General features: G+C 36.2%; 1 protein-coding gene and 1 pseudogene across 2 annotated transcripts; both read left to right on the top strand.

Annotated features, from left to right (window-relative positions):
• The first annotated feature begins 1707 nt into the window (after positions 1-1707).
• LOC143579756 (two-component response regulator ARR14-like) lies at positions 1708-6230 on the top strand (annotated as a pseudogene). Its single transcript, XR_013143516.1, has 6 exons — positions 1708-1995; positions 3664-3816; positions 3897-4295; positions 4394-4470; positions 5088-5959; positions 6153-6230. The product of XR_013143516.1 is annotated as a two-component response regulator ARR14-like (transcript).
• Positions 6231-9982: 3752 nt separating this feature from the next.
• On the top strand, positions 9983-12793 carry LOC143579755 (uncharacterized). Its single transcript, XM_077062970.1, has 6 exons — positions 9983-10036; positions 10126-10205; positions 11411-11552; positions 11640-11789; positions 11876-12077; positions 12652-12793. Exons 1-6 carry the CDS (start codon positions 9992-9994, stop codon positions 12747-12749), a joined length of 717 nt encoding a protein of 238 aa, XP_076919085.1. The 5' UTR covers positions 9983-9991; the 3' UTR covers positions 12750-12793.
• The last annotated feature ends 587 nt before the right edge of the window (positions 12794-13380 follow it).

Here is a 13380-nt window from a genome sequence, read left to right as displayed (position 1 = left end):
ACCTGTTTTTGTCCGAAAATTTTAATAAGTAGTTTGAGGCCCCCTCCCCTAACGAACTTGTCCAAGCTTCGCCACTGTATGTACCGAATTACCGGTATCAAGTTTTAAAATATTCAAAATTGGTACCGGTTAAGTATAAAGCTCATCCTAATAATATTGTTACTCATCCAAGATCCAACCATTATTCGTCAAGTCAACAAGCGTAGCTGTCATATTGTCTAAACAAATTTACTTCCACCCATGACATAATAAAAAGTTACAAGACATTTGAAAACAAGTAAAAGCTAAACGATATAACACCAAAATCAACACACGTGCTACACTTTTATATACGACGAAGGTATAAAAACCAAACATAAACAACCAAATTAGAATATTTTTTATCAAGAAACACTGAAGGTTACTATCACGTTGACATGCCTCTCTCTAATGATTCAAAATTCATATTCACCAAAATATAACATTATATTTACAAAATATAATAATATTAGATTAAAAATCATTAATAAAGGTAATTACTATATTATATGTAGTCTCTGTCTGTGTAACTAAACTAACATTATTGTAGTGTAATTATGTTTGGTTATAACCTATAAGTAGTGTAGTTGTTAGTACAACCATCGTAATTGGTTAGTAGTTATGGAGTAAACATATGTGTAGCGTAATATACACAGATAATTACGTTATAAAAACAAGGATGAGTTAGTTACGTTTTTAAAACCACCCACTTTGTATGGCGTTCATCTTATAACCAATGTTGAGAATTACAAGAACCACATAATACTAGTATCTTTTGTTTTAAATGCAATATATAAGACGGTTATGTAACCATCTACCCCACTATCTTTCTCTTTTTAATAAACTCACCACCGCACCATGTACAAATGCGTTATGTGATTCTCACATTTCTCAACCTAAATGGGTTCTGAAACACCTATATATTAAAATTAATAGAAAACAGCGGTTTTCGTTCATGTGGTTTGTCCAAATATGCGGTTTTAGTCAAACAGTTTTAAATCTGCGATTTTCGTTCCTATGATTTCATTTCACTTGTAATTAAACCTGACCCCACTAACCTCGTTAAGTCTGGTCGTTAAACTCATCAACGTGTCCCTCACGTGAATGGCAGTTTTGTCCTTTTTCTCCCAAAATAAACTCCAACCCTAATTCGCAAGCCTCTTTCGCCTGAGGGGCTAAGATGTATTTGGGGGAAAAAGGACAAAATTGCCCCTCATGTGAGGGGCAGCCTGATGGGTTTAACGATCAGACTTAACGGGGTTAGTGGGTTCGGATTTAATTGTAAGTTGTAAATGAAATGAAACCACATAAATAAAAATCACAGATTTAAAACTATTAAAATAAAACCACAATTCTAAAGAAACCACATAGACAAAAAAAAACAAAAAAAAAAACAAAGTTTTGTTTAAAATGTCACATAAAATTATGATTTTTAAGAAGTTATATGTACGACTCCTCAAGTCACTTTCATGACATTTTTATATGTATTTGCCAATAAGGACAAATGTTTCATGGATTTTTTCCCCAAAAAATATTACCAATCTTTATGATTATCCTTTCATTTCTTTACTTTAAATTCATCACCAATCTTCTTTCTTCTACACCCTACTGTATCTATTCACATTCAATACTCCCAATTGATCACACCCATTTACCCATAACAAATAAACACCCCAATTTCCCAATCATTACATCTTCAACTCCACAAATTACTCCAAGATCTGCTAAAAGCTTTCTGGGTTTTACTCCAATTGCTGTTTAATGAAATGGGCCTTGCTCAATTTTGAATTTTGTTGCGTGTGGGTTCAAGTATGACTACAGGGGGTAGTTTCGGATCCAGGTCCGGGTCGTTGGGTTGTAAAGGTGAAACGGGTGTACCGGATCAGTTTCCGGTTGGGCTAAGAGTTCTTGTTGTGGATGATGATGTTATTTGTTTGAAGATTTTGGAGCAGATGCTTAGAAGATGCTCATATCATGGTTAGTAAGTAGTACAGTACTTTATTTATCTCTGTTTTTTTTTATCAGAAATTATTTTTAATCACTGATTATTATAAAGATGACATTTTTTGATTATGGTTAGAAAGGAGTATTTTTGGTAACTTAAATTATTAATTTTTAAATTGGAGAATGTTGATTTTTGGTTTATGAATATATTACAGGAGATTAGTTATGAATATATGGTAGACTTGTTTCTTTATGAATATATGGAAGTATCTTTAAAGCAGGCCGATTTTGTATTCGGTTACTAATTCCTTTATTTTATTTAAAAATACTATTTATGATACTGATAAGTAAGTAACTCGTTCATGTTCGGGGTGACGTTCAATATTTTTTGAACAATGGATATTAGCATGATTGGTAAACGCTATATTTAGGCGAGGAAAATGAGAGTTTCCGAAAAAGATATTATTAGGTGGCAATATTGACGTATTTACTTGCAATTGTGTTGATTAGGTTATGTTTTAGGTCAGATGGGTCAAATCAAATATTTTAGTAATGCATACAACCTCTTGAACCGATTTATAAAAAGCGCTAGATTGTTATGTAATAATATAGTTTTTGTAGTCATCTTTAACGTATCAATTATACATAAAAATGGGGAAAAAAAAGTGTTTGCGTGTCAACACAATGCGTTTCTACTTGTGTTAAAATTTACCTTTTTTGACTCGTACCGGCAGACCTGCCGCTTTAGCCACACACATTTATAGAGAGAGGCTGAAATACAAAATGACTTTTGCCTAAATTGTCAGAAGAATTGAAAGTCTTTGATCAAACTAAGGCTGAGGGGTGTGGGGCGCTAACCGGGGCGCTAGAGCCCCTCCGCTCGCGCCCCGGGGCGCTAACCCCACACCACCGGGGCGCGAGCGGGGCGCGAGCGCGGAAATCCAGGCAGGCGTGAGGCTGGTCGCGGGAGAAGAGAGATAAAAGGTGTCTTGGAGTTCGAAAAAGAGCCGTTGAGGGGTGTGGAATTAATTAAAAAATATATATTAGCTGGAACCCCTCCACACCAGGGCCAGGGGCTCCAACGGGGGCTCCAACACCCCCCTTATCCAGTTTCTCTCTCTGCCACACGTCATAATATTATTGGCTGGAGCCCCCACTAGAGCCCCCATTAGAGCCCCCCACACCCCTTAGCCTAATGTAATACTTAAGATTGGTTTTGAATTAATTAATAATTAATGCTATGGAAGGGCAAAATAGGAAATTTATGCTTGTGTTGACTTTCTTTTTGCTTTAAATACTAGCTCCACCAAAATTTTTAACTTCAAATAACTTTTATATACTTCATTATTTTTTAAATAAATATTTAAATTTGAGAATAATATCGCATAAACTTTTGTTAAAAATGGATTTAAAAAAAAAAAAAATATATATATATATATAAGACACGCGTGAAATCAACACAGTTATATGTTAACAACACAGTTACAAAATGGACGCAAGTACCCCTTGCCCATTAGAGACAACAATGTACACGCGGCGCATTCTCATTGCTTCCTATACTTCTTAGGCAAACCTCAATTTCTTTGTGAACCTCCATCCGTATATAGTAGGCATGCATTCATGTATACAGATTTATACATGTTATATATACATATTCATATAACTTAACCTTTAAACCTCTAATTTGCTTGAGTTTTGCAGTTACGACTTGCTCTCAAGCAACCACGGCTTTGAACTTACTAAGGGAGCGAAAATGCGGTTATGATGTGGTATTAAGTGACGTGCATATGCCCGATATGGACGGTTTTAGACTCCTTGAACTCGTTGGTTTGGAAATGGATCTTCCCGTCATAAGTATATATTTACTCCTTTTAATTGTTGATTTAATTGCCGTTTTGTTAAATGTTAACTAAACATGATTTTATGATTTGCAGTGATGTCAGCAGACGGAAGAACAAATCTTGTTTTGAGAGGAATCCGGCATGGGGCGTGTGATTACTTAATCAAGCCGATACGCGAAGAACAGTTAAAGAACATATGGCAACATGTTATAAGGAAAAAATGGAACGAAAGTAAAGAACATGAACATTCTGGAAGCGTGGACGATAAGGACCGCCAAAAACGAGGCGGTGATGATAATGATTATGCTTCTTCAGTTAACGAAGGCAGTGAAAGGAATGTAACGTCTCATAAGAAAAAGAGAAACGTTAAAGATGAAGATGATGGTGAAGTTGAAACCGATGAACCTGGTGGATCGAAAAAGGCGCGTGTCGTGTGGTCGGTGGAGTTGCATCAGCAGTTTGTTAGTGCTGTTAACCAACTTGGAATTGATAGTATGTATTTGTTTTTTTGTGTTTTGTTTACAAATTGCGGTCGTTTTTTTAGTTTTAACTTGTAAGTTAAAGAAGTTAACGTTGTTGTGTGTTTTCAGAGGCGGTACCGAAGAGGATTCTTGAATTGATGAATGTTCCTGGGTTGACCCGTGAAAATGTTGCAAGTCATTTGCAGGTGTGTTTGATGTCAAAACTGATAAGAATAATTGGAAAAAACATTTAAAGCGTTTTGTATACAAAATACAATGCAAAACAGGCAGGTCGGATCAGGTCAGGATGGGTTCAGGTCAAAACGGGTCGTTTTAAAAAAAACGATCGTCTGGTTTGTGCGTTTAAAAAAATGGTCATTTTGGTATGGGCCAGAACGGATTTTGATAAAAATGTGTTTGGGTCAAAATGGTCGATTTTAAAAAAATGATCATTTTGATTTGGGTTAGAACATGTCGTTTTTGCAAAATGGTCATTGTGGTTTGGGTCAGAACTCAGAACGAGTTTTTTTTTTTTTTGAAAAAAATGGGTTCGGGTTCAAACGGGTCATTTCAAAAGATGATCATTTTGGTTCAGGCCATAACAGATTAACAGGTCTATTGAAAACGGTCATTTTGGTGTGGGACAGAATGAGTTTTGATAAAATTGGGTTCGAGTCAGAATGGGAACGGGTCGTTTTAAAAGATGGCTGTTCTAATTTGGGTCCGAACGGGTTTTGATGATAATGGATTCGGGTCAAAACGGGTTGTTCAAAAAAGCTAGAATTTGGAATATAACATATCACATATGTTTGACTTTATGCAGAAATTCAGATTATACTTAAAGAGATTAAGCGGTGTGGCACAAGGAGTGGGCCCTAATTCATTTTGCGGGTCACTAGATCCGAATCCAAAACTAGCTTCATACGGACGATTTGAAATTCAAGCATTGGCAGCCTCGGGCCAACTTCCACCTCAAACACTAGCGGCACTTCACACCGAGCTTTTAGGCCAGCCAACCACCAATGTCGGGTTGCCAGTAGTTGATCATCAACCGCCAATGCCTTATGGTCAAACTCTCCAGTCAAACATTACAAAACAATGTCAACAACCCGTTGCTGAGGATGTTCATTCAGGATTAGGATCATGGCACCCCAACAACATGGTCGGTGGTTACGGTCAACTGGCGGGGCAAAATGGTCATAGCATGTTATTGGGCATGCTACAAAGTCAAAGTCAAAGTCAGAAACAATCGATTACTGTTCAGCCTTCTCGTCTTGTGGTTCCGGCTCAGTCGTCCCCAAATTTTCAAGCGGTCAACAATGGTGTTTTGGTAAATCAGGCAACTAGTTTTAATAGAAGTTCTGTTATTGGTGGTCAAAGCGGTCAAAGCGCCGTTGCTAATCTTACCGTTAAATGGGCGAGAAACAAATTTCGTTCGGTGAATCAGCATACGTGCTCGATCAAGGACCGTTGAGGAGTCTCGGGTTTGCTGGTCAAAAAAGTCAAATCCCAAGGCGGTTTGCTGTGTATGAAGTGGAATCACCGACCAGCAGCTTCAATCTCGGGGACAATAATAACAATATTAATGGGAGAAGAATAAAACAGGAGCCTAATATTGAATATTTAGAGAATTCTAAAACAGGTGGACCCCATCGCGTGTCTCAAAACGATCTCATGAGCGTCTTCTCAGAATAGGTACGTTTTGACTTTTGTTGACTTCAAAATTGATGCTTAATTGCTTATAGTTTAAAGTGTACTTCAAAACTATCAGCTGGTAAATATTTATTTACAATAAGTTGTAGCATCCATATAAAATTTGAATCTTGAAAGCAGCATGTTTGACTTTAAAAAGTCAAGAAGAATGACTGTGTTTGTTTATCTGAAACAGGTTGATTCAATGCTGGAGATGAAGCAGAAAAGAAGGAAATCTGTTGTTAGGTAGGATTAGTATTGAATAAATTATTATATCAACACTGAAGTAAGATCTATTTCTACCTCATTCATTAGTAGTTAAAACAGAAATATTTAGTGATGGCTATTATTAACTTATTATTATAATCTCTTATGGTTGATATTTTCCCAAATATATATTTCTGGCTTCATTTCATTGTGGTCATAAATGTTAATACAGAGGCAAGCTTGGTTTTAAAAGGTAGTCCAAATAACCCATCAACTTCTTCAAGAACATATGAATATATCCTGGGGAAGGTTGACGTACAAACTAAGAAAGCGTGTTAACTGTGCAATTCAGGTAGTCTAATTATATATACAAGTAGACAAACGGTGTAATTATGTAATACATCGTATTGTAATTACACTGCTATAATTGAAGAGGTATGTACCCGCCTCAACACCGAGCGAGGCGGGTCAACCCACAAGATATGGACAAGAGGCTTGAAATCAAGACATTATGAAGGCACAAAGCCAAAACCTACGCGCATGGCGCATATCACATATGCTCACGCATATCACATATGCTCATGCATCACATGCTCAGGCATCATATGCTCACGCATCACATATGCTCACGCATATCACATATGCGCGTGGCGCATCCGCGCGTGCATATCACATCTGCGCATGAAACATCTGCGCGTGAGAATAAAGAGAAGACCTCGCGCATCCTCAGGATAGGCGCGTATCACACATGCACATAATCAACCTCCTCCTTATCCAAATCAGGATTAGGGCAACCTTGATTGTGCACGTCAGACAACCTTCCAGAAGGTATCGTTTTAAGGAATAAGAATATGCTGATGTTGACAGCTGCCAATGAAAGGTGGACAACTCAGCAAAACCCATGTGCTACCACGTGATTATAACCAATGAAAAAGCACCAGGTGTCCAAAAGGACACGTGGCGCAAAGCAACTGGAAGAGGCCAACAAAACCCTAATTGGGTCTGAGCCCAATCATTGGAAACCCTAGCACTATAAATACCACATCAACTCCACAAGGAGACATCATCAAATATCATCTGATAACACACTCAAACAGACAATTACAGAGTATTCAGCTATTAAGCAATACACTTCAAATTCCTTACTCTCATATATTATTATCTTCTCTCACAAATACTTATTCTCACACCGGAGGGTTACCCCAAAGAGGACCCCTCTGTCCCTTTCTGAGGGGTAAGTTTACGGTGCTGTTCATTTTGTAGGTGGAAGAACCCAGATCCATCAGATCCAAGAGAAACCATCGGTGAAATAGCATAATCACACCCGAGGAAAGTAGATCGTCTACCAGTAAGTCGATCCACGTTTCTTCAATAATTATATTATACTATAATTACATAATTACACTAATTGATTTACACAGTTAACATGTTAATTTTGTATTTGATCCAAATCCAATATATCTCAACAATTAGAATGCGCTTATAAAAATAACTATAACGTTAAAAGTTTAAATTTTATCTTGGTTTGTAACAAAGTAAACATGACTTGTAAATAAATAAGATGAATATAGATTGTGATTAGTATTTTGATTTGAAAAGGTTTGGCTTCGTATGAGAATATATTCATCAAGAAGATGAGAGTAAATTCTATAAACTGTTGCGGACGGGTTTGTAAAGGGCTTTTGAATTTAAGAAAAAAAATGGAGTATTTTAGAAACCTCTCTTCTAAAAAGGGACATTTTCAGAATTTTCTCTTATTTTTATCTTTTCTTTTTGATGTCATGCTTTTGTTTCAACTTTAAACTCAAGCAAGTTTGTCAATTACAAATGAGAGAACGTGAACAAAAACAATTAAATAATAGCTTCCATTGATCTTATCTCATTGGTTGTTGAAGTTGTTATTACTCATAAATCTTATCCAAGAACACACACATTAAATAAGTTGACACAACATACAACATGGTTTTAAGTGTGTTTGGGTAAAAGCTAATAATTGGGAGACTTTATTCCTTAAAATAAATAGAGCCGGTAATTTAGACACGATATACGAATATATGACTTTAATAGGTATCAGGTATGATTTTCACAGGTTTCGTGTACCAAACAGGTAGACCCGAGTCAACCTATTAATCCCATACCAGGTCCCATGCCCGTTTACCCTGCCCGTTACCCTCCCGGATGCTTCGGGTTTCGGGTATGCCCATCGAGTATGGGTTTTTTTGCCATCCCTATACGAGTATCTACGAAGCATCTGTTAAAAAAGTTAAACAATTTACGGAGGGTCAGGGTTGTTTCATGCAATGTGACAAAACACAATAAAGACAACCAACACATGTTTATACTCTTTGGATATAATACTGTTGGTTTCGTAACGCAAAAGATACGAGGAAAAACGTAAAGATGAGATGATATGAACAAAATCCTAAAATATTTTATGATAGTGTACCTAAGATGGTTCCAAAGGCTCAAATGAGATGAGGAAAAGGTGTGATGATGAGAACAATATATAACTGATGAAAAGCACTTACAAAGAAGAACCGGCAACATGTTATGGTAATAAACAACGACGATCAAACATAAAAATATTGTATTGTAATTTTTGTATCTTTATTTATATATAAAAAAACAAACAAAACAAAACAAAAAAAAACTTAGACTTGAATGATCCACATAACTTGTACAAATATTTTATTTTCCAACTCGGTCTGAAATCAATTGGATTTATTTCTTGTAAAAAAAAATCAAAAATAATGCCTAAACTTATCAAATTCAGAAGTTAATCATACTTGGCGAAGTAAAGCATAAATCTAAAAAGATTAAAGAGGTAGACAGCTTCTTTAGAGTGCAGGCCTCCCAATTTTTAAAAAATATTACTAATCGTTAACTTTTCCAGGTAAAAAACCTTATGTTTTATGAGAGTAAACCTTTGTGATATCAATATCGTCATAGTTATGATTATGATATTATAATTTTGAAAGTAAATGAGTTACTTAAATTAATTTTATAATATTAAAATTTTTAATCGATTTCGACTCATAAGCAGCGCCATGCTAGTTTACCTATCGTCAACACGTATGTGTTTTTAATCATAAACTATACGAGTGTTATTAAATACCAAGTTACCAACCAAAGGTGCATAAGCAGGTTTAAAACTCAAAACCGGTTTGGGTTGAAACCGGTTCGGTTTGGTCAACAAAAGTCAAACCAGTTTATGATCGGTTTCTGCTTGGGTTGAAACCGGTGTCTTGACCAAGTTATGATCGGTTTTCGGTTCGGGTATTGACCGGTTTTTGCCCAGTTTCGGTTCGGTTAACGAGTTTTGATGTAGAAAATTACAAACCGGTTCCAAACCAACTGTTTCAATCGGTTTCAAATTGGTTCGGTTTTGGTTTGATTTTCAGATCGGTTCAACTAACCGGTTTATTTGTCCATCTCAAATACCAACCAATCAGACGTTTTTGAAAAGAGTTACTATTCTGAGCAATTACTTCTTCATACGTTTAATGTCGTTTTTGTTACGAATCTAATTGATACCAACCGAACTCGAGTAAGAGAATAATACATCCTAGATGATGAAAAGTTTGTGGTGTTTTGCCAGATGTTGATTACTCGTGCGTCCGTACACAGGAACACCTTCTTGTTCTCTCTCATGGCTTCCAAATCTCAACGCAAACGTATCTTCTTAAACCCTATTTTATTTAACCTCTCGTTTCGTCGTATCTCAAATTAACGTTTACGATTACAGTTGCAGAATCAACAATGCAAGCCACCAGTAATAAAAAACCCAGGTCAATTTCAACTCAAGCAGCATCTACAACACCTTCATTGATGAAAGACTCATTCGCCCAATACGCTGAATACCTTAATCAATTGGTAACCATTCTTATCACTCAAAATTTTGAATTTTTTATAACGTATTTGATAATTAGGGCTTGTTACGTGTTAATTGATGGTTATTGCAGAATGATAAGAGGGAACGAGTGGTTAAAGCTAGCCGTGATGTAACGATAAACAGTAAAAAAGTAATCTTTCAGGTGCACAGGTAAATTGTTATCTTTATTACTTGAAGCAGCATTCTTAGTTTCTGTGTTTCTTGTATATATCAGTAGGCGTGCAAACGAGCCGTGCCCGAAACTTGAGATTGGATAGGTTAAAAGCTCTGAATGAGCGGAGCTTTGTCGAGCCCGAAATAAAGCTTGTTTAGTTATCGAGCCCGAATTGAGCTTTATCGAGCCTGAAATAAAGCTTGTTTAGTTACTGAGCCGAAGCTTGAGTCTTGTATGGGATGAGCGTTTAGGCTTCTTGAGAGTCAATGAGTAGAGGTGGACAAATAAACCGGTTAACCAAACCGACCTGAAAACAAAACTGGTTTGAAACCGATTATTTAGAAACTGGTTTGGAACCAATTAAAACCATAGGTTCGGAACCGGTTTGTAATTTTCTCCACCAAAACCAGTTGCAAACCGGTTAACCGAACCGAAACCGGGCAAAAACCAGGCAAAACCCGAACTGAAACCGATCGTAACATTGTAAGAAACTGATTTCAACCCGAACCGAAACCGATCGTAACATTGTATGAAACTAGTTTCAACCCGAACCAAAACCGATTATAAACAGGTTTTGACTTTGGTTGACCAAACCAAACCGGTTTCAACCCTAACCGGTTTTGAGTTTTAAACCGGTTTGTGCATCTCTATTAATGAGTCTAGTATTTTTCTAGATGTCAACTTTTTTGGACTTCTATGTATTAGTTTCACACTGCACGGCCAAGCTCAAGCTGAGCTTAGCTTAATCTGAGCTTTTAGGCTTGTTGAGGTTTTCTCATTTCTCAACATGTATTAAAATAGAGAAAAAATGTATGTAATTTAATTAATAAATGATAAACTAGTCGAGCTTGAGCTTTGGAAGCAGAGCTCGAAATGAGTCTTGTTTGAGCTCTAAGTCAAAACGAGCCAAGCTTTGGTCGTTTAAGGTACTTTGTACGAGCTTAATATGTGCTTAGGCTCATTAAGGTTTTGTCAGAATATAAATATATAAAATAATCGAAAATTTGTATAAATTAATTGATCAATAATAAACAAGTCGAACTTGAGATTTAGAAACAGAGCTCGAAAGGAGTCTAGCTCGAGCTCTCGTAAGTCAAAGCGAGCCAAGCTCGAGCCTAATTGATATGGGCTCGGCTTGGCTCATTTACACCCCTACTGATACATGTGTAATTTATCTTATTTTACTTCCATTCTGTACCAGAATTAGCAAAAATAATAAAGATGAGGTGTTGGAAATAGCAGAAAAGGATCTTTCAAATGTTAAAGATCAGCATATAGCTCGGCTAGTAAACGAGCTACAAGGAACCGATTTCTGGAAGCTAAGACGTGCATACTCTCCCGGGGTTGAACCTTTTTTCCATCTTTAAATTTCACAAATTTAAGCATCACATTGTTTAAATTAAACATCATCTCTTTTATATGTTGTGCAGATACAAGAATATGTTGAAGCTGCAACATTATGTAAATTCTGCACTGCTGGCACCCTGTTGAATCTCGATGAGATAAATGAAATGTTGTTACCGTTGAGCGGTCCTTCTAACGAGCCTTTGCAAATTAATATTCTTGATTATATATTAGGGGTATGTTTTGTTACATTGTTATATACTTGCATGCAAGATTTTAAGTGGTAAAGTGATATATGCAATATGTTGAGCTTTTGGTTTAGCTTGCTGACTTAACCGGGGAGTTGATGAGGTTGGCGATTGGGCGAATATTAGATGGTGAACTTGAGTATGCTCAAAAAATATGCAGATTTGTGCGGGAAATTTACCGAGAACTTACACTTGTGGCTCCAAAAATGGATGATAGTTCGGATATGAAAACTAAAATGGATGTGATGCTTCAAAGCGTGATGAAAATAGAAAACGGTATGTTTTTTTTATTCTTTTTGTAACCATGAAAACCGTTAGGGAAAACTCACGGTGTTATGGATTTAGTAATCGTTAAAGGTTTTTGGGCTCAACTGTAAAATAGGCATAGTTTGAGGCTAGATTTGTAAGTGTCAACCAACCTTGTTAGTTGGTTGTATATGCTAGTGGAGAATATGTTAGTTGAGAAATAAGAAAACAATATCGAGTAAGAAAATGTGCAATACGCACGCATCACGTATACGAGGCGTTTGCTATTAATAAAATATTTGTAAGCATTAAAAAAATAAGAGATTAAAATAATTATATTAAAGAAAAAGCTATGGTATCACCAAAGAAGTTTTAAGTGCTAGCGAAGGCTGTAACAAGTTTAGCGGCTTAACTGTAAAATAGATTTGGTATTGTTAACTAACCTTGTTTGTTGGTTGATTGAGCTGTGTGTGTATGTTGAGAAATAAGAAAACTATATCGAATTGTGACCCTATTCTCTCTGTGTGCCATACTTATTTCCCAACACACGCCCTCCATGAATTGTACAATCGGGTTCATGTATTTCTTATGTTTGGTTTTGCAGCCTGCTTTGGTGTTCATGTGAGGGGATCTGAATATATCCCGTTAATTGGATCGGATGATACGAGTTACACATCGTTGGGCGTTCGTGACTTTGAATAATGAAGTATAACTTTTTTTTGTTTTTTTTTCTTTTGGTTTTGTGAATTATGATTTTAAATTACATCAGTAACGTTTGAGCACGTTTGTTTTAGACAAGAAATGTTGATAATGGATCAAAATTTGCACGGCCAAAGGTACGTTTAATTTACACATTCTTTGTGTTGTAGTGAATTAGGTTGTCTTAGGTTATATAGTTATCACAATGTTCTCAATAAGACATAAATATCAAACCGGTTTTTGCCCAGTTTCGGTTCGGTTAACGAGTTTTGATGTAGAAAATTACAAACCGGTTCCAAACCAACTGTTTCAATCGGTTTCAAATTGGTTCGGTTTTGGTTTGATTTTCAGATCGGTTCAACTAACCGGTTTATTTGTCCATCTCAAATACCAACCAATCAGACGTTTTTGAAAAGAGTTACTATTCTGAGCAATTACTTCTTCATACGTTTAATGTCGTTTTTGTTACGAATCTAATTGATACCAACCGAACTCGAGTAAGAGAATAATACATCCTAGATGATGAAAAGTTTGTGGTGTTTTGCCAGATGTTGATTACTCGTGCGTCCGTACACAGGAACACCTTCTTGTTCTCTCTCATGGCTTCCAAATCTCAACGCAAACGTATCTTCTT

The sequence above is a fragment of the Bidens hawaiensis genome, unplaced genomic scaffold, assembly GCF_021521415.1.
Source record: "Bidens hawaiensis isolate Kalapana, Puna unplaced genomic scaffold, B.hawaiensis_p1.1 tig00029930_1, whole genome shotgun sequence".
In the NCBI taxonomy this organism is placed as follows: domain Eukaryota; kingdom Viridiplantae; phylum Streptophyta; class Magnoliopsida; order Asterales; family Asteraceae; genus Bidens; species Bidens hawaiensis.
Note: the sequence above shows the minus strand (reverse complement) of the source record. Positions and strands in the feature narration are given on the sequence as shown.